Source organism: Notamacropus eugenii, chromosome 1 (assembly GCF_028372415.1).
Source record: "Notamacropus eugenii isolate mMacEug1 chromosome 1, mMacEug1.pri_v2, whole genome shotgun sequence".
Taxonomy (NCBI): domain Eukaryota; kingdom Metazoa; phylum Chordata; class Mammalia; order Diprotodontia; family Macropodidae; genus Notamacropus; species Notamacropus eugenii.
This window is the reverse complement of record NC_092872.1, coordinates 82,067,476-82,088,806: the sequence shown is the minus strand read 5'-3', so window position 1 is coordinate 82,088,806 and position 21,331 is coordinate 82,067,476. Positions and strand designations below refer to the sequence as shown.

Genomic DNA, 21,331 nt, shown 5'->3' with positions numbered 1-21,331 from the left:
TGCTGGGACCCTGATGAATGCGGATTATTCTGGTTGCAGGCCTCTTGCAAGATCAAAGATGCTTTATTCCCTGGAGCCTCTCTGGCCCTTTATCCTGCTGTGATTTGGGAGTGTGGTGCCTGGGTGAGAGGGCCACTTGGGCACCGGTCTGGTCTATTCGCAAAGTGCCTTGTGCAAATTATCCCATGTGATCCTTGAAACAACTCTGTGAGGTGGGTTTTATTATGCCATTTTATGGATGATGACACTGAGGCCTAGACAGGCTAAGTGACTTCACATCACACAGCTAGTGAATGTGTAAATCAGCATTCAAGGTCTTATTGATTTCTAAGTACAGTGTTCTATACCCACTGTACACATGGCTCAGAGGTCATCTAATTCAGCCTCTACTTGAGCAGCAAGGCCCCAATGACCATCCAACCTCCCTCTGTCAGAAGAGCTCCAGGAATGGGGGACTTGGGATTTTACAAAGCAGCACATTCACTTTTGGATGGTTTGAAGAAGGGGAAACATGGATTGGTGTGAAGCCCTTCCAAGCAAAGACTGTGGCCAGTATGTAGGCAGAGAGTATAAGATGGAGTTGGGGATGGCTAGCGGGTGAACTTGACTGGTCCAGAGGGCACATGTAGGGAAGTAATGACAAATGAAGTTGGGGAAGTTAGAAGGAGCTAATCAAGATTCTTTATCCTAGGTTTAAAGGTAGGCATTCCAGGCAAAAACTAGAGGCTTGTTCTATTTGTAAAGATTTTTCAGACAAAGAAACGGTGACAAGGGAGGAGACAGATGGATAGTCCAATAAACTTAAGTTCTTTTCCATAACAACTCTTTCTAACTATAGAGAAGACTTCTAACCACACGGGTGCTTGGCTGTTAATCATACTTAGCTGTTAAGCTGCAGTATTTACCTTTCTGTCTACCCATACCAACTGACTCTTATGTGAATTTTGACAACCCTCTTCTTTTCGATGCCATTTTTCTGTTCCAGTTCCATAATGGCTCATGAAATCTGTCTTTGGATGATATGCTTGGACTGTCCTGTCTAGCAGATCATAATATCATGCAAATGAGAAGAAGGTAACCCTCCCAAATAGCAAGTGATCTAAAGATTCAATTGAATTAAAATAAAATCAATGAACATTTTTTAAGCTACAACAACTCAATGTATTAGCCACTGGTCTCCCCAAAGTAGGGGCTGTGGGTTTGAATCCTACCCAGGAATCAGACTACAAGTTGCATTAACGCTCTGTTTTGAAAGGCAGCATGGACTTGGTGCACTGGACTGAATCCTACCTCTGACTCGCTGAGCTACTTCAACTTATCTAACCCCTCTGAGCTGAGCCTCAGTTTACTCATGGAATTAGACTTTGTTTGACCTTAGGAAGACAATTATAGATTTCTAGCCAAAAAGGACCTAGGAAATCATCCAGTTCAACTGAGTGGGAGTAACAGAGATGCAGATCTAGATTTGGAGAAAAGAAATACTTCCCTAAAACAATTAAAGACCTTTCAGAAAAAGAGGGGCTGCTTTGGGCAGGTGTCCCTTCCTTGGAAGTCTGAGAGCTTGTGGAGATGAGATTTCTGCTCAGATATGGACTGGACTGGATGAGCTTTCAGCTTTGAAAATTTGTGACTCTATTAAATTACTGAGAGCACTCCAGTCCAGGTCACCATGATCAAATCAGAAAGGAAATGAGTGGCTTGGCATTCCTGAAAGGGCATTTCATAGGATTAGAAATCTGAAGGGAGAAGGGATCTCATTTTTCTGTGTGCCAACATTTCCTGCAGTTCCTTCTAACAATCTCTAATTTCATTTTATTCTATTTTTGTAAATAGTATTTTATTTTGTCCAATTAACTTTAAAAATAGTTTTCAAGAGTCATTTTTATAAGATTTTGAATAATCTCTAATTTTAATACATGGATGTATTCACCAATGATTAAGAATTCAGTGGCTTGTGGTGTTTCCATTCCTAATGTTAACATTGTTCTGTGTCATTTTAATTCAACAAATATTTACTGAGCTCCTACATTATGGAGATTTGGGGCACTGTGTGGTAAAACTAATCAGATGTCAGAACTGACTCCACCAAATGCTAAGAAGGCTTACCTGCTTCTGACCTGGTCCTCCATAGGGTGGTAGAGCTCATCAGAAGGCTTTTGATGGGATAAGGATAAATCTTTAGACTGTTTGGCACACAGGGCAATTAGCTTCTCCATAAGCCTGTCCTGGGAGTTGGACACAAGGCTTCCTGTAGATTGGTAAACAAGAACAAAAAATATTTAGAGATCCGACAGCTCTCTCCTGCTTCATTTATAAATTAGACCTTTAGGCTGAAGCCATAAGCCCACAAACTCAGATGCTACAAGTCTGTTGCAGGTTTTAAGTTGCCCCAAAGATATGACTCATTCAAGTCATTGTGAACTCCAGAACCCCACTAATGCAGTTCAGTACCTTCTGCAGAGAGGCCACTGAGAATCAAGAAGACTGGAGTTCAAATCTGAACACAGACACTAGCTGTGTGACCCTGCTCAAGTCACTTAACCTCTGTTTGCCTCAGTTTCCTCATCTGAAAAATGAGGATAATAATAGCTTCTACCTCCCAAAGTTGTTTTGAGGACAAAATAGGATGTTTGTAAAGTGGTTTGCAAACCTTAAAGCGTTACATAAATGCTAGCTATTATTATTATTTCTTAACCTTATATTCTCTCTTCCAAGACTGACCACCTCTACACACTTTTGAAAACCGAACAGGTGATGATCAGGTGAGCATTTTTACTTTATTTATAAGCTTCTCATGAGCAATAATTATTTTCCACTTAGCCTATTTTTTTTTTTAATTTTCTACAGTGAGAAGTGGGGTGGAGGTAAATTAGATTTTAAAAAATAAACGGTTTGTAATAGCAGATTGAAGTGAGATAAAAGGGAATATTCATTAAAATCATATAAATCACTGAAAGAGATAGACAAGGAAACATTGGGGGAGGTGGAAAGTAGCTTGTATTTTAAAGATAATTGGGAACAACATAAGAAAAAGTAGAAATATCTGATAGGAAAAATGAAGCAAGAACCACAAAAAGTTACCAAGAAATCATTTAACGGTATTTTTTAGGGAGGCGAGCCTTCTTGACAATTCATACAAGAAACTGTATACCATGAAATTCATTTTTACTGCATAAAAATGTTGGACCTTGGCCTCTAAAAGAAGGGTCGATTTCCCAGTATGTGGCTTCTGTTTCATGTTCTCCCTGGCCTTTCTGCACCTCCAGTCTTTGAAGTATCTTATCTAAATCCCACGCTTCAAGCATCTGAAAAATAAAACCACCTAGTAAGCCACAATCCATATGCAAATTGTACACTGTCACAAAGATAAGCAGTCTCTAAATCCAGTGATCCTACAATTAAGCAAGGGACCCATCTTAAAGGTACAAATGAATGTTTAAATTAAATGACCCTGCCCTGCCCAAGCCAAGTTTCAAGAGTCCACCTAAACCCTTGTTAACTGCAAAACAAGATTGATAATTCTCCTTTGAAAGGAGGAATGCTTTCTTGGAGAATTTCATATTTTCACTCATGAATTGTAGGATCATAGATTTAGAGCTGAAAAAGGCCTGAGAGGTCATCTGGCATAATTCTTTTAGAGATGAAGAAACTGAGGCCCAGAGAGTTTAAGTGACATATTCAAGGTCAGATAGTAACTAATAAGTAGCAGAATAAGGTCAGAGAAGTAGGATGAGGATTTGAATGAAGGTTCTGACTGAAAATTCATTGCTTATTAAACGCTCTATTCAAGCTAGGGGGAAGCTAGTGTTTAATTTGTTTCAAAACTAGCTTATTTATGTGAGTTTTTAAATGTTTGAGGAAAACTGGCTTGAGCTCTTTTGAAAAATAGGTTGACTGAAGTAGGTAATAAAACTCTACTGTTTCAAAAAGAAAGGACCTAATGTTAATCAAATATTCACTAGAAGGGACCATAATTGGGCAAATAATCAGTTTGCTAAGTTAACTTTTCTGCTAATGGTTAGATGGTCCCATATGCAGGGACAGAGGGAAAAACCAAGATGGAAAAACTGCATAGATATTGTCTGCAAAGACATCTCAAATCTGCAGAATGGCTTGAACCAAGGAGAAGCAGTTCACTCTGATTTGTTTGAATTAGCATTGTAGGATTTATTATAGTCTTCTCTGTGTTGCTATTTAGAGGTTCTGAGTTACCTGAGGTTAGAAACTATGTTTTCCACATCTTTGCAGTCCTTCTAGTACTTGGACTGGTGCAGAGAACACGCCATAGATTCAGTAAACATTTATTTAAAGGATTTAGTGCTGGAAAGATCGTCTAGTTGAACCATTCCCACACCTACCCCTAAAACACACATTTCACAGATAAAGGAACCTTAAGCCCAAGGTCACATGGCTATTTGACAGAACTGAGCCCGGATCTCCAGGCTCCACAACCAACACTCTTTCCTCTGCAGGAACAGTTTGCGTGTAATTGGTTGGCACTGTTTCTTCTCTCTAGGGCATACCTTTCCTTCTTTTCTTTCAGCAAACAATAAGAGACAGAAGTAGGTGGGTATACAGGGGCCTACTTTGCCAGAGGCTTAGACATTTCATTTTAAAATGGCAAAGCTTTAAGCATGGAGAAAAATGCTTATTAAATAAGTTGGCCTGATTTAAGGAATGTGTTCTTCCTCAAACGTGGATAGTTATTCATTTAATGAGGTCAGTCTTTGATTTAAGATGTAGAAAACTGGACTTTCTTAGAGTTAATGTAATTAAAAAAATACTCAGAGTGACAGTGAGCTCTCATCACACACAGTGAATACAGTCCAGGAGGTACTGTTTTCTGGGCCTACCTCAAGAGACCTTAGTTTCAAGCCTTCATGTTTGGCTGGCATCTTTTCTTCTATTTCCTCTGGCTCAGCGGATTCATGGGCCTTGGCTTCTGTGAATTGTGAACAATTCAAAAGCGGAGACACCTTGATTTGCTTGCAAAGTATGTTCTTCTCTATCATCTTTCTTCTTTCTTTTCTGATAGCTTTTATGCTTGTGGAATCTAACTCTTCAGAGGAAGATAAATGACCGGTCTCTAAATTGTCACAGGTGAGGCCTTTTTTGTAGGTTGAAGTTGGGAACTCTTCCACCTGGGGTCCTGTGATAAGAGTCTGAGTGCGAGATCTCAACAAATCCCAGCTATCTCCTTTCTGCCACTTGACACTTTCTTCAGTAACCCTGAGATCAATTTCTGTTTGAATTTCTTCAGTGTCTGTAAATGCCCGTCCAATCTGCAAAGGCTTGCTGGCGTCTTTCCCTTCAAGAGTGGCTGAATCCTTTATCCCTCCATACCACTTTTTTCCAGAGTTTATCACAGATTCCAGAAGCTGCTACCAAAAAAAAAAAAAAGCTATATATCATAAGTACACTAAAAAAAGAATAATGCAATCTAACTTCTTTTTATGCTTATATTTTTGCATTGTTCAGGTCCTCTAGGTTGTAGAGTATCTCTGCTGACAACTCATGTCGGTATTTTAAGCCCCATAGTCTGAGAATGCAAAGTGAAGCATCAAAAATAAAATATGTATAGATTTTTTTCTTTTGAAGTCAGTTTTTAAACAACGTATCAAAAATAGCTTCATTAAAGCTACGCTAATAATTGCATAACATTTTAATTTTGATTTGAGCTCCTTGGGATGTCTATAGGCCCTGAAAAGTTAAAGTAAAAAGCTAAACAAATTAAACAACAGGTTGTTTTGGGGTATAAAGTGCTGATCTGGAGACTGCCTGTCTGTCCTAATGGGATGGTTAGTTGCCCTTTTTAAAAACATCAGTACTGAGATAGAAAGTTATACACTAAATTATTTCTGGAAACAGAATGTACTAAGGTTTAAGATGCCTCTGTCACAAAATACAAAATGTCCAGAAATGCTGCTTCAGGGACAGTTTAATGATACTCTGTTACAAATGATACAGTTTAGAAAAAGGACTTGACTATGAGAATAAGATAAAGACTACACTATTGTATCTTCTGATTTGAGATTATTAACGCTATGAAATTTAAATAATGAAAACTATTGTTTTAGCCAGTCTGACTTGAAACAATTGAATCTATGGTAATATGCATAATATTGTTGCTAACAGGCAGTAAATAAATATAGGTTAATAAATAAACAGAATTATAAATATAAATCTAGTAACGCTTTATAAAATACTTATTATAGAGAAACCTGGGATGGAATAAGAAAATAGAACCCTGGCGAACAGAAGAGTTATTCTGCTAGTTAATAAATGCAATGGAATTACTGCTAATTAATTACTTACTGTTAATGCAATGGAATCTACTGATGTAATTTACTGATATTCAACTTGTAAATAGTAGAAATAAGGGAACATTAAAGTGAACCAGACTGTTTCCACCTAAACCTGTTGGCAAAGAATCTGTTGTGTTTGGGCATTGAAGTAAATGGGGTACATGTGATGTCGATAGGGTATTCTAAGCAGTGCCATATCACCAGGAAACTTCTATGCCATTAATGGAATGTTATATTGTTGGCCAATGGGACATAATTATATGACCATAAATTCACAGCTGGAATAACCTTAGAGGTTATTTAGCCGCTTTATTTTACAGATGAGGAAAAATGAGGCTGAGTGTGGTTACGGGATTTGTCCATGATCACACATGATTACAGAGGCAGAACGCATCCTCTGACTCCCAATCCAAGGCTCCTTCCACTGTACCCTCCTGATCTCCCATGTAACTGGTATGATATTGTAATGAGTTACTGTCAGACTCATCTGTGGAATGCTGATAATAGTTAGTAACATTATTATTACTGAGAATACTAATTAAATAAGGAAGGCAGATGTAGCCCCAGAATGTCACAGATTAAGTGATTTTTAGCAGAGACCAGCTGGTCTCATTACAATTTAAACAATAAGGCTATGTCTACATGACAGTACAGCATTTTAGAAGTGAAGACAAGTTACTTAAAATATTTTTAGTGAAAACAAGAGATATAACCATATCAAGACAGCCAAACAAACACGGATGACTAGGTTTGTTTTTGTTTTTTTAAAATCTGGTTTAGGTTGTTGGCTAGTGGCTAAAACTAATTAAAAGCTTGCATAAATAGAAGAAGGTCTGATGCACCAATCCAGTAATATTTTAGCCCCCAACAGGGTGCTACTGATTCCCTATTTATCATGGAGACCAGCCTACTCAAAAAGGTTTTCTTATTCTTGAAATAATTTTGGTGCAGTCCCAGGTAGAAGCATGGCTCCAAAAAAGGATCTCATCAAAACAATGGATTCCACAGAGGCCATACCTTACATTAATCGCTAGAACGTGGCTTAACCCCACTATCATTCTTCAGGTGATGCATTCTTATCTTCTTTATTCGGAACCCCATCACTCTTTCATGGTTCTGATTTGTAGCCACAAAATGGCTGCCATCATGGCATACCGAGAATAGAAAGTCATTTTATATAACCACATAAATAAGTATTGACCAACAGGGTCTGTACCTGGATGAAACTGAACTACAGGAAAATACAAATATAATTTCATAAGTACTATATTTCCTTGCTTTTGTTTTCTGTATACTTTATTCACTGAATTCTGATTGATATTGCATATTAATAAAATACTTTATTAATGTATGCATGAATGATTCTGTATGTTATTTCACTGATGTTAATTTCATTTATCGTTGTATTCTTATAGTGGCATTACAAAATAAATATTGTTAAAAATTGAAATGTGACCCACAATACTGATTTTATTCCAATGCTTAGTATTATCAAGATAACACGGAATGATGAGAAACATTTTGAGAACTGGTAGCAATTTTCACAGTTGACAAAGTTTTCCAAGTTAAGCAACGTTGGGTTTTGCACACAGAGAAAAAGTGGCTGGGTCTTGGAAAACAAAGGTCATAAAGTGGATGAGTAAAATGGGACAGGTAGAGAATCAAGAGAACCTGAACGTCTGGGTCATCCTCCAATTCTTCAGTTAAGTCCGGAATCAGATTTTCTTCATCTCGCTGGAAGATGAATAATTCCCCATCTTCCTCATCTGACTGTCAATAAACAACGGACAATTAGGATCCTCACAAGAGAAAGTGGTTAACAGGGCAATGACATAAGAACCAGGACTGTTGGACAATCCAAGAAGCTTTCGGTCTTTTAGCTCTCCCTCCCAGCCCACACTTAGAAACTTAATCCAGTATTAAAATTGTGCTGAGGATGACTGAGGTCAGGGTTAGGAATATCACAAGCAAATCTGTAGTTTCTACTTCCTGGAGAAATGGAAACGGAGCCATCTGGTGGTCATCACTTATCTCCAGCTATCTACATATCACCAAAAGTAAAAAGCAAGCAATCCATTCATTGGCCCATTTATTCATGCGAAAAATATATCATAAGTGCCTACTGTGTGCAGCCTGCTGTGGTGCACACTGGAACGTATCTAAGGTGAAAACCTGATTTGGAGCCAAAGTAAAATATTCCTGGTAATGAATAGTGACTATGCTACTAATTTTGAATTCTGTCTAGAACAGGGTTTCCAAAAGGAAAATTAGCAGCGATAATGACACGTTAGCAAAAACAAATGGTTTCTATGATAAAATAGTGGCCAAGCTGGTCAAATATAGCTCAGCTGGAAATATTAGTCAACAACTCTGTGTTCCTATGCGAGGACTAGTCACGTGTTGGACTTTTGGAATCACAATGACTGCTCAATACCCGTCACTACTCCCAGTTTAATTCCTGCCATAAACCATATAGGAAGTCCCCAATTTACAAACAAGTTATCTGGAAATGATCACACACTTCCCCACAGAAACAAAACAAAATTAGAGTAGCGTACTCCTGACTTGACTGGCTTCTCATTCGGATGGATGGATGTTAAGTCTACTACGGAGGGGGCAGTGTGGTGGTGGGAAAGGTCAGGAGGTGTACATCTGAATCTAAGCTCCAGCTCTTATTAGCTATGTGTCCACAGGCAAGTCAGTTCTCAAAGTCTCAAAATTCCTACATGTAAAACGTATATAATAACCCTCACACTATCTACTTTACAGGGTTGTCATGAACGAAGTGCTTTGAAAGATTTGTAAAATTCTATGTGTAAAGCTCTTTTAATTATTCAATAATCAGGCCTAATAATAATTACAGTGGTTGTGCCTGGGTATACCCCTAGGTGGTCCTGCTAAGCCCTTCCTCCTTGCTAAGACTGAAGACTTAAACAGGGAAGGGACTTTAGCCTTTACCTAGCAATTTCCTCATTTTATAGGTGTGGCAGTTGAGGCCCAGAGGCTTTTTGAAAGTTAAAAAAAAAAGGAACAAATAGCAGAACTGAGATCCAAACCCAGATTCTCTGATTCCTGATCCCGTGTTCTTCCTGAACCAATGCTGCATCCAACAGAGGGCAGACAGCAGAAAGAAAAGGACATCAGAAGCATGGAGCATTCTTCCTGGGGGAGATGAATCACACACAGACAAGGAGACCCTAGGCGACTTGCACACCCAGAGGGAGGACCACCCAAAGAGGGAACACTGATATCAGACACAAGAAAGGGCGAAGGAGCTGCTGCCAGATGGAGATATCAACAAGGATCATATGGACTGTATCTGTCCCAAAGGTGGTACCAACAGAGAGAAGGGTGGTTTGATTTTTCTAGCAATTATAAGTTCTTCCTCTTTCCAGAGAGGGATTGGTTAGGGGAGAAGAGAAACTGTACTGGACAGGTGTCTGAAGAAAAGAGGGATTGCATGGAGAGACTGCCAAATTGCTAGCAACCCTGAGAGGGAAGGAGAGTTGTTCTGACTGCTTATGAGCTCGAGCAAAGTCCTTTCCATTTTATACTGGGTTAAATAAAACCTCTCCTAAATTTGAGGTTTTGTTACCTTGATAGCCTTCATGGAAGCTAAGAGCTCCTGCAGAGAAAACAGCCAAATTCTGAGGTTTCTTAAGGAAACCAGTGTGGGTGCAGATTTAGCTAAATTTTAATGTTCCCAAGAGAAATCCTGGGTGGAGACAGGTGCTAAAGAGATGCAGGGGAATTACTGAGAGGCCCCCAAGACAAACTCAGGTCAGTGTGATGTTTGGGCCTGGGTTGCACAATCACAGCGCACTTCTGTGTAGATCTTTAACATCTGTAAAGTGGGTTCCTCAAGACAATCACGTACATTCTGTTCATTTTACAGAAAAAGAATCTGAGACTCTAAGAGGTTAAATGACTTACCAGTGGTCATAGGATTAATCAATTCACAAGCATCTATTAAACACCTACAGTATGCGAGGCACTGGGGATGCAAATTTAAAATCAACAGTCCCTGCATTTAAGGCTCTTACATTCTGGTGACGAAGAAAGCAGATGCCTAAAGTCAAAGCTGTGGTTTAAACTCAAGGCTCCTGACTCCAATTCGAGCCCCTTTTCCACTCCGCCTCACTGCTTCCCCATAAAGTATTATAGGTCAAATAACATTACAGTGACCCCATTACAGATAATGGTGTCATTTTCTTGTAATGAATAACTTGTTAGAAATGACAGTCCCAATTTATGAAAACCAGAAAGGAAGTAGCTTGTCATAATCTGTGTTCAAAAGCTACTGCTGATACACGAGTGTTTCTACATCAAGCACTTGCTAATTCAAGTAATATTCAAGGTATGAGAGCATGTGAAGGATAACGGTTACTTGCCAGGAGAACAAATAAAGTTTTAGAAACTCAGTAACACCTTGGCTGTCTGGAGTTGGTTAGCAACCCAAGAAGGGTGGCAAGTAGACAAAGAATAACAGAGTTCATCTATCCCAACACCTTTAACTTATTCATAGGGAAACAGGCCCAAGGGCAAGTTCCTTTCTCAGCAAATGGCCTACATATGAAAATAAACAAGTACTTTCTTTACAGAGAGAAGCTTTATAGAGAATACGGAGTTGAAGAAAACAATTGCTATCTTGTTATTCTTGGCCTTAGAGAATTTGTTGTAACCAGACCAGCAAAGCACTATGGGTCATTCACTGGGACAGAAAACAGTGCTACTGCTTAGAATGCTCCTTTGTACAGAGTTCACCCCAGTGGAACTTTGCCAGTAGCTGCTGCTAAGGGCCACCCTCATCTTCAGTTCAGTAGCATGACTTGTAACATGAATTCTCAGTAGGATGCTTGGAAGCATTGACATGTCACTTAGGAAAACCAAGTAACAGTAAATGAACTGAGAGAATGACAATGAAGGATTTGGGAAAAAATGGGAAGGGGGTGGAATAAAAGAAAATTAAATTAAGAAAAGATTTAAGGGCAACAAAATCATTTATGCCAAGTTAAAAACATGAATACTGTCTAATCTACAATTTGTGAAAATTTATAAAAATTAAAAAGGCAAGGAATAGAACTGCATATAGAAATATGGAGAATGATCATTTAAGTCAAAATACAGGAAAAGAGTTCGCTGACCCAGAGGATCCTCACTGAACAACTTCTACGTACCGATGAATCTGAGTCAAAAGATGGGAGATGTTCTTTAACTGACGCCAATATAGATCCCCACATTGATGTATCATATAGGCAAGGTGATTCACTGTGGCCAATGAGATGATCCAGTTTATCATTTGATGCCATAGGAAACAACTGCCATGCAGATACTCCATCCACATGAAATCAGTTGAGGATAATGCTAAAAAAAAAATAGAAGGCAAGGTAAGAAAACTATAATCATTTTGGATGATTTAATTATAAAATTTAGAAATCCTTAGAAATGTCATCTAATCTCATCTTATAGAAAAGGGAACCAAATTACACACAGTTAAAGTTATTTCTATAAAAGAGGGGGTGGTGTTTGGTCCAAACCTGTGATTTCATCAGCATGTTGAACTTCCAGAGTAGATACTCCCTCTACCGATGTAGTTTGGCAACTGTGAAAATTGCTTTAGGTCACTGAGAAATTAAATGAATTGTCCCAGATCCATCAGTCAAGCTGACACATGTGAGGCAGGGTTGGACCCTTGTCTTCCTATCTGACTCTAAATGTGGCCCTTTATCCACTGCACCACACTGTTTCAATCTCTTGTGTTAATAGTATACATGTGCTATTTTCCCAATTTCAAGACCAGGCATCTTTCTACTGTACAACACAGGTTCTCCTTTCTTCCCCAAAAGATCTAGGATAGACTTAATTCACTTAAACATTTATTAAACACCCACTGTTTCAATGGATTCTGAGAAACAGATGGCATAGTGTGGAGGGAATTGGTCAGGAAGGCACGCAGATCTGGGTGAAATCCTGCCTCTGATACATACTAGCTAAGTCACACCAGGTAATCTTTCTGAGCTCCAGACCAGAGTATCAAACACAGGCCTGTAAACTGCTTTGTGGCTCTTCCACTTCCAAGTGGGACTGAGGCAGATGAAAATTAATTGGGAAATATTTCACAAAATAAACAAGATTGCAATAGCACATAGATAACATTAATAGAGGGACAGCTAGGTGGCACAGTGGATGGAGAACGTGGCTTGGAGGCAGGAAGACTCATCTTCATAAGTTCAGATCTGTCCTCAGACACTCTCAGTTATCCCTTCCACTTTGAGACTTTCCTCATCACAGTTTCCATGTATCAAAGGTTGGCATAAGAAATTAAAGGAATCTGGGGGGAGTTTTGCAGAAGACACAGGAAATATGTGAAGGCCACCAGATGACACAGAAAAAGTTTAGAAACTCAGAAATGCAAAAAAAATATGTATAGTATTGTATTATAGCAACATATTTTATCTTTTAATGCCGCAATAATTCAAACTTCTTCTTTGGTAACATTTTCACAAATTTTGTGTAGATTTACCAGATCACTAGGGGTACCACACCCCTAACTCCCTTGATGTGGAAGGGATAACTATACTAGCTTGTGACCCTGGGCAAGTCATTTAACCCTGTTTGCCTTAGTTTCCTCATCTGTAAAATGAGCTGGAAAGGGCAAATGACTCCAGGATCTTTGCTAAGAAAATCCTCAAATGGGGTTACAAAACACCTGAACAACAACAATATGTGAACTGAAGGGATCCTTGAGAAGACTTAGTGGTATTTCTTCCTATTTGAGTTCAATACCACTGCTCTAGGCAACTCTCTGAGACCTGGAAGGTGCTGGCCTCCAATACCAGAGGGATTTTCCTCACCTAGGAGAACCTTATATCAAGAAAATCACAGTTCATTCCTTATTCCTTCCAAGTGCCAAATGCTGGGCTTGGTGCTGGGGATACAAAAGACACCCTCCACCCTGTCCCTGCAAAAAAATAACCCCTAGCTTCAAAATGCTTACATTCCACCACGAGGAAACATACATGATAAGTATCAAGTATACTGTACACACATGTACACACACACAGAAAACAAAGTCATTTAGGAGATGATGGAGGGAGAATACTAAGGTGGGGGATGAAAAGGGAAGGAAATCATGAAAGGCCTTGTGAAGACAGTGGTATGTGAGCTGTATTTTGAAGGAAACTTGGGATTCTAAGAGAAAAGAAAGAATTCTAAGAATGGGGGGAGATAGTCTCAAGGCCACAGGTTCCCCCTCTGGCCTCTGCAAAAACATGGAGGCAGGAAATTGTGCATTTTGCAAGCAGGCCAAGATAGCCAAAACCCAGGGTGTCCAAAGGGGAACTAAGGTACATCAGGAAAGATAGTTTGGAGTCAGATTATGAAGGGTTTTAAATGCCAAATAGTGGGGTTTATATTTTATTCTAGAGGCAATACACAACCACTGAAACTTCTTAAGCAAAGGAGTGGCCATGGTCAGACATATGGCAAGGAACTCAATGACGAAGTTTATTGTAATAGTTCAGATGAAAGGCAATAACTAGAGTAGAGAGCAGATGGACATCAAAGAGCTTGTAGAGAAAGAACTGACAAAGCTTGGCAACTGATTAGATGTTAGTGGTAAGGGAGGGAGAGAGAGTAGACAGTCTAGGATGTTGCTGAGGTTGTAAATCTGGGTGACTGGAACAATGGTAGTAGAAAAACAGAGAAATTAGGAAGTGGGCTGGTTGTCAGTTGGGGTGGGAAATAAGAGTTCCATTTTAGGTGCTTACATCCAGGTAGAGAAGTCCGACTGGTAGCTGATGATATAAGACTGCAGTCTTATAAAGATGAGGGCAAATGCGTTGAGGAGATAATATCATACTGTAAATCTGACAGCCCTCTGGCATAATGGCTGTTTATAGTAACAAACCGATTTTTTATCCAATCATGGCATGATTTCCTTGAATTTCTTCTATGTCCTTTTCTTGCCTCAGGTTGGAAGGGCAGGGGTTACAATTCAATCTGACAGGCACCAGATTGCTGATTAGCACCAGAATTCAGACTTGTTCTGTTTCCAAACTGGACCAGTTTACCTCTTCTTAGGCAACTTGATCTCTTGGACTCCCTCTATTAATACCAAACAGTGAGGACATCTTATAGGCTTAGCCCACTGCCCCTCAGAACTCTTGAGCTCTAGAGATTCACCCAACCTTAGCTGCCTCAGAAATGGGGACGTGTACCAGCATGGTTGGCTCATCCTTGAATTTCTTTAAAGCCCTCAAGTCAATAACGTGACATCAGAGCACAAAGGCTAACACAATGTCGGGCACATAAAAATGTATAGAACTGAACTCATATACTGGTTGGACGTAGTAAAAAACTGGGGCTCTTCTTTATTTATTATTAGATACTACAGGAAAAAAAGTTAATTTACCTCTCTGGAGTTTAGTTGCTTACCTGTAACATGAAGGAATTGGGCCAGATCATCTTCTAGCTCTAACATTCGATGAGGCTATGAAACTGGGGTTCGCTAACATTTTAAGAATCTGAGATGTTTCTGGTGGGCATATCTTAGAAGGCAATACTTCCAGATCTGCGAAATCACCACTTCTCATGGAATTAGGGCAATGGAAAGAGGCTACAGAGACCCCCTGGTCCGGGTCCCCGCCTTCAGACTCAAAAAGATTGTAATATATTATGCAAACTAATCAAACAATTGTTTACAACCGCCTTCCCTCGAGTTGTGGAAATGAAAATCTCTCTTTATATTAGGGGTGTTCCAAAAGTCAGTGCAGTTTTAACCTGCTTTGGCTATTAAGAAGATACTTAAGCTTAAAGCTGCAGTGACTTTGGGGTCACCCTGCATAGTCTGCGATCTCGCGGGCGTGAGGAACTCTTAGTCTGGAAACACCCTCTCTTGACTTTCTTATGGCATCTTCACATACGCAATGCCACCCTTAAAACAACCCTGTGAGGCATTCTCCCAGCTAATTTATTATTAACAGGAAAGATCAAACGTGCAAACAAATGGTGCTGAGCCCTGCAGCGACTCGGGACCCCCTACGGAGCTCCAGGGGCAGAGCTAGCGGGACCCGAGACCCGACGCGACAGAACTAACTCCGATTAAGTGATTGTTACCGAGTCTACGGGGGAGGCGTGGCGGCTTAACTGCCACTCGTGACCACGTGGACCACCCAGCCGGCTGCTACCATGGCAACCAGACGCCAGCGTCTTCCAGTGCCCAGCGGTTCTTTCTTCTCTTCCATTTGGGGGCGCCAAGGGCCGCTGGCTCTTTCCTCTCACCTTTCCCTCCCTCCTTCTTTCTACCTGTTCTCCTAAGCGCGACACACCTGTCCCTTCCAGCAGGTGAAACTGGCGTCCCGTCCACTCACCTCCAGTTTGTTACTGCACCCCCTCGCTGCGGTCCGGTCAGGGCTATACAGCATAGACCGAAAAGAGAAAAGGAGCGCGCCCCCGAAGGCGCGCCCCTTGCCCCCCCAAGCCGAGGCTCACAATACAACTATTTTGCGCCTGCCAGCTCCTTTTGTTTTCCTTCCGTTAGCGTCTTTTTCCTCTCCTTTATTCCATTCCCCTTCCAAAACCGTCAGGGTCCCGCCCACTCTCCAAACCCAATTGGCCCTCTTGGCCCCGCCTACTAGGCGGGGCTTAGCATTTTCTCACTTTTCATTGGTTGATGAACACGTCAAAGACTGAGAGAGGCATGGATCTTTCGGACGGGTCCGAGACTTGAAATTTCAGTCTTAAGGAGCCGAGAAGGCGTAAGGGGAAACTAAGAATCCCGGCGTGCCCTGCGCCCTTCCAATTACTTCCGGTGTGAGACCCTGGGTGTGGGTTCCGGGCGTTGGGTCGGCGTTGGGCTCTTTTCGAGGCGTGGAGCCGGCTGCTTGTTTCTCCTCGCTGGGCCCCGGGCGGAGCCACCGGCCGCGGAAGGCCAGGTCGGGGCCCGCCCCGTGGATGTTCCTGGCTGGGCAGGGAGCGTCGGGGCATGTGGGCGTGAGGTGACCCGCGGGCCGGTTCCCTCGTCGTTTCCGGAGTTCCCACGGGCGGCCGGAGCTGAGCGAGGACCGTCGCCGTTGGATGTGGCCCCGGCCCGGCGGAGGCCTCGAGGCTCATGAGGCCGCAGCGCAGGTACCAGCTGGGGGCGGGGCAGCCGCCTGTGCCCGGCTGGGCCCCGGGGGCCGAGCGCCGAGCCCGCCCTTTAGAACGGGGATAAACGTGTTAGCCTTAAAGTCTGCGTGGCTCTCGGCGGGCTGTGTCCTTTTATTCTCAGAGCAGTGGGAGCTGAAGCCGGCAGTGCCCCTATTTAACGGGTGAGGAAACTGAGGCAAACAGGTGACCTGCCCAGGGGCACGCAGCTGGGGCGGATGGGCACCTTCACCACGTAGGTGTTAATCGCTGGTATGAGGATGTAAAGTGTTTGGCTGCGAGTGGCTGCCTCAGTTTCCCTATCTGTCAAATGGTGATCATAGTAACAGCTATTTCCCAGAGCTCTTGTGAGGATAAAAGGGGATATTTGGAAGCTCTTTGCCAATTTTTAATTGCTGTATACCTGCTGGCTATTATTCGTATTTATTACAGAACTGTAAAGTACCAGTTGTTAACTTTTTAATCAGGAATTTTTAGCCTCTTTTATGTCATGGACCCATTTGGCAGTCTGATAAAACATGTGGACTCCTCCGATTGATGTTTTTAAGTGTGTAAAAGAAAGTACATAAGATCACAAAACATCAATTTTGTTGAAATAAAGTTAATATTTTTAATATTTTTTTAATATTTTAAAATAGTTTTAAATGAATGAGCCCCAGGTTTTAAACCACTGGTTTATTCCATTAACTTGTGGGACTTGCCCAAGGTCACTATTCCTTGCAGCGGGGGTCTTTTCAAACCTAGTATTTGTTCTAACTGACTCTTTACCTCTCGTTATTTTATTCTGCTTCTGTTTCAGAGTATTCCAAGGGACTTAGCAAAATGCAGCTGGTTTTGTGGTACAATTGTTCCATTAAGTAGGCTCTTATTACTTGTAGCTTAGACATCTTTTTGGTAGTATAAGTCTTAGCTATAATTATACACTACTGTGTTATAATTTATTGGCCTAATATTTTAATCACCCTACAGATTTACTATTATGTGTTTTTATTTTTTTCTTCTCTTTTGTTTTTTGTCTCAGTTTGTTTTGTTCACACCCCTTCCAGAACAGTAGCTCAGGAGAGTGTCCCGTTTCATATTTCATGGTTCAACCAGTAAACAAATGAGTTGATAATGACATAGAAAAGGTTTCCAGGATAAATAATTCTCATAACAGAGCACTTATCATGTGTCCATTGCCAGTATTGCTCAGTTCTTGGGAAAGTTTCATTACCAAATTGAATGGGCTATTAATTTTTTTTTTCCAGTCTGCCCATTACCAGGCATTGTAGAGGTGAAGCATAGTGCAGCAGAATGAGATTTAGGGCCAGAGAACCTTAGCTTTAATTCCCTGCTTTCCTACTTAATCTTTCTGTGATCTTGGAGACACTTCCTTGGAGAAAGCATCTCTTGGCCTCAGCTTCCTAACCTGTAAATTAAGAGAGTTGACTAGATGTCCTCTGAAGTCCCATAGGACTCTAGATCTATGATCTTCATGTCATTTTAGTGTATTTTGTTATTTTCTGCCTATCTAAACTTTTATTTTGGAGTTCCTTCACTGGTTCTTCTTTTCTATGCCATCTAAGTACATATAGCTATCTCCCAATGCCCTGCTTCTCTGGCCTTTTCTCAATCTGCGTTCCCTTCTTGGGTTATCATAGCCCCATGGCTTCATTGGATATATTTGCAGATGGATGACTAATGCATGTACAGGAAGCAGGTAGGTAGCTCAGTAGGTAGAGTGCTAGCGTAGAGTCAGGAAGACCTAAGTTCAGATCTGACCTCAGACACTTAATTAACTGTGTGGCCCTGGGCAAGTTATTTAACCTCTTTTTGTTTTATTCTGTTGGAGAAGGAAAAGGCAAACCACTCCAGTATCTTTGCCAAGAAAACTCCTGGATACAACAGGGGTGGGGAACCTGTGGCCTCCAGGCCACATGTGGCCCTCTAGGTCCTCAAGTGTGGCCCTTTGACTGAATCTAAACTTCTTAGAACAAATCCCCTTAATAAAAGGATTTGTTCTGTAAAACTTGGGCTCAGTCAAAAGGCCGCAACCAAGGACCTGGAAGGCCACATTGTGGCCTCACAGCTGCAGCTTCCTCATCCCTGGATTCTACAAGGTAACCAACAGTTGGAAACTACTGAACATGCATGTAAAGCACTTTACAAAAGTTAAAGTGGTATGTAAATATTAGTTGTTATTAATTATTATTAACTAAATTATTAACCACATTAATGAATTCTTGCTGACCATTTCCATCTGAATATTCCATAGACACTTCAAATGCAACATAACATAAACTGAACTCATGTCTTCATGTCTTAAATATCTTATCCTTTCCATTTTCCTTATTTCTGTTGGAGGTATCTTGTCATACGGCCTCAAAACCTCATCATCCTCTTTTGACTCTTCCCTCCTTGTCATCTTTCACATCCAAAGAGATGACAAGTCCTGTCCATTCTGTCTCCACAGGATCTCTGTACTTGTTCTCTCTCCACTTACTTTGCCTTGCTACCATTCCAGTTCATATCCTTATAATCCTTTGCCTGGCCTACTGTGATAACTTACTTAATTTTACCCTTCTCCTTCCTACTTTGATTTTCCTCTTTCTCCAATCTATCTAGAGCTCCTAGCTACAGAGATAATCATCCTAATACAAAGGTCTAGCCAGCAGTGAACTGATCAGAAACCATTAGTAATTTCCTCATTGCTTCCAGGACAAACTGTCAACACATCAAGGACATATGATTTTGTCAGTATGTGAACTATGACAAAATACACACTCCTTAACTTGGCATTTAAAGCCTTTCACTATCCTGATATTAACTTCCCTTTCTAGTCTTCTTTCATTCACCTCTTATTTATTGATTCTGAAATGTAGCCAACTGTGCCCCTGTCTATGTATTTTCTACCTCTGTGTATTTATTTGTGCATGTCATATTTCTCCATGTCTGGAAGGCTATATTTAGTCCTTCCACATTTCTGAATTTTGAAATCCTACCTCAAGTCCTAAGATTAAGTGCCATCTCTGACTCTTTCCCTGCCCAAGTAAAAGTAAGCATTGTCTATTTAGGCATCATCTTTTCAGAATTGAAAGGGACCTTAGCGATTTTCTGGTTCAACCTTCAGATTTTAGAGGAGGAAACTGAAGCCTTTGTAGGTTAAGTGACTTGTCCCTAAAGTTACACAGCTAAAAAACTGTCATAATTAGGATTTGAACTCAGATTCTGTGTCTTCAAATCTAGCATTTTCTTCTTTTAAAAAAAAAATTTATTTTTAATTTTTGCCATTCACTTCCATAAGATTTTGAGTTCCAAATTTTCTCCCCATCGCTCCCTTCCTTCCCCCACCCCAATCTGGTACAGGTTCTACATAAGCATTCATATTAAACAATTTTCACATAAGTTATGTTGTAAAGAAGAGTTAGGACCAGTGAGAGAAATGACGAGAAAGAAAAAACAGAAAACAAATAAAAAGGGAGAGAGCAAATAGTGTGCTTGCATCTGTACTCAGACTTCATAGTTCTTTTTCTGGAGATGAATAGCCTTTTCCATCCTGAGTGAGTCATTTAGACTTGTCTTAGATCCTTGCATTGCTAAGCAGAGGTAAGTCTATCCAAGTTAGTTATCTCATAGTGTTGCTGTTACTGTGTACCGTGTTCTCCTGGTTCTGCTCACTTTACTCAGCATCAGTTTGTGTCTTTCTTTTCCTCCAAATTTATTAATTTATTTGTTTTCAGTTTTCAACTATCACTTCCATAAGTTCCAGAATTTCTCCCTCTCCCTCCCCAAGATGGCATGTAATCTTACATGGGTTCTATACATACATTCCTATTAAACACATTTTCACATTAGTCATGTTGCATAAAAGAATTAAAACAAAAGGGAAAAACCTTGAGAAAAACAAAACAAAATGTAACACAGAAAATGGTCTGCTTTATTCTGTGCTCTGACTCCAGAGTTTGTTCTTTGGAGGTGGATGGCATTTTGCATTAAGAGTCCTTTGGAAATGTTTTAAGTCCTTGCATTGCTGGAAAGGGCTAAGTCTATTAGAAACAGTCCTGGCATACTGTGGCTGTTACTGTGTATAACATTCTCCTGCTTCTGCTCCTTTCACTCAGCATCAGTTCATTTAAGTCTTTTCAGGTTTTTCCGAAGTTCGCCTGTTCGTCATGTCTTGTAGCACGGTAATATTCCATTACATTCACATACCACAACTTATTCAGCCATTCCCCAATTGATGGGCGTCCCCTTGATTTCCAGTTCTTGGGCCACCACCAAGAGAGCTGCTATAAATTGTACATGTGGGTCCTCTTCCCATTTTTATGATCTCTTTGGGGTACAGCCCTAGAAGTGGTATTGCTGGGTCAAAGGGTATGCACCATTTCATAGCCCTTGAGGCATAGTTCTAAATTGCTCTCCAAAATGGTTGGATCAGTTCACAACTCCACCAACAATGCCTTCATGTTCCAGTTTTCCTGCATCTTTTCCAACATTTATCATTTTCCTTGTTTGTTATATTAGCCAACCTGATGGGTGTGATGTGGTACCTCAGAGCTGTTTTGATGTGCATTTCTCTAATCAATAGTGATTTAGAGCATTTTTCATATGATTGTAGATAACTTTAATTTCTTCATCTGAAAACTCCCTATTCATATCCTTTGACCATTTATCAATTGGAGAATGACTTGTATTCTTATAAATTTGAGTTGGTTCTCTATATATTTTAGAAGTGAGGTCTTTATCAGATACTGGTTGTAAAAATTATTCCCCAGTTGTCTGCTTCCCTTCGCATCTTGATTACATTGGCTTTGTGCAAACTTTTCAATTTAATGTAATCAAAATTATCCATTTTGCATTTCACAATGTTCTCTATCTCTTGTTTGGTCATAAATTCTTTC

At 40.4% G+C, this 21,331-nt stretch overlaps 2 protein-coding genes across 22 annotated transcripts in view; one reads left to right on the top strand and one right to left on the bottom strand.

Annotated features, from left to right (window-relative positions):
• DNAAF8 (dynein axonemal assembly factor 8) overlaps positions 1–16,055 on the bottom strand; it is a 40,074-nt gene extending 24,019 nt beyond the window's left edge. For 6 of the 17 annotated variants that reach the window (XM_072607809.1, XM_072607802.1, XM_072607746.1 and 3 more), the window contains exons 1-6: positions 15,966–16,055; positions 11,483–11,669; positions 7,977–8,075; positions 4,854–5,381; positions 3,188–3,305; positions 2,107–2,248 (exon numbers count right to left, since the gene is read on the bottom strand). In XM_072607809.1, coding sequence (XP_072463910.1) covers positions 2,107–2,248; positions 3,188–3,305; positions 4,854–5,381; positions 7,977–8,075; positions 11,483–11,614 — 1,019 coding nt within the window. In that variant the 5' untranslated portion in view covers positions 11,615–11,669; positions 15,966–16,055. Of the gene's footprint in view, positions 1–2,106; positions 2,249–3,187; positions 3,306–4,853; positions 5,382–7,976; positions 8,076–11,482; positions 11,670–14,741; positions 15,357–15,422; positions 15,915–15,965 lie in introns of those variants that run through there. The other 11 variants (XM_072607775.1, XM_072607753.1, XM_072607780.1 and 8 more) reach the window with 11 other exon arrangements.
• Positions 16,056–16,295: 240 nt separating this feature from the next.
• ANKS3 (ankyrin repeat and sterile alpha motif domain containing 3) overlaps positions 16,296–21,331 on the top strand; it is a 45,160-nt gene continuing 40,124 nt past the window's right edge. For all 5 annotated transcript variants that reach the window (XM_072607728.1, XM_072607717.1, XM_072607681.1 and 2 more), the window contains exon 1: positions 16,296–16,433. The gene's annotated coding sequence lies outside the window, so the exon portion shown is untranslated. The remainder of the gene's footprint in view (positions 16,434–21,331) is intronic.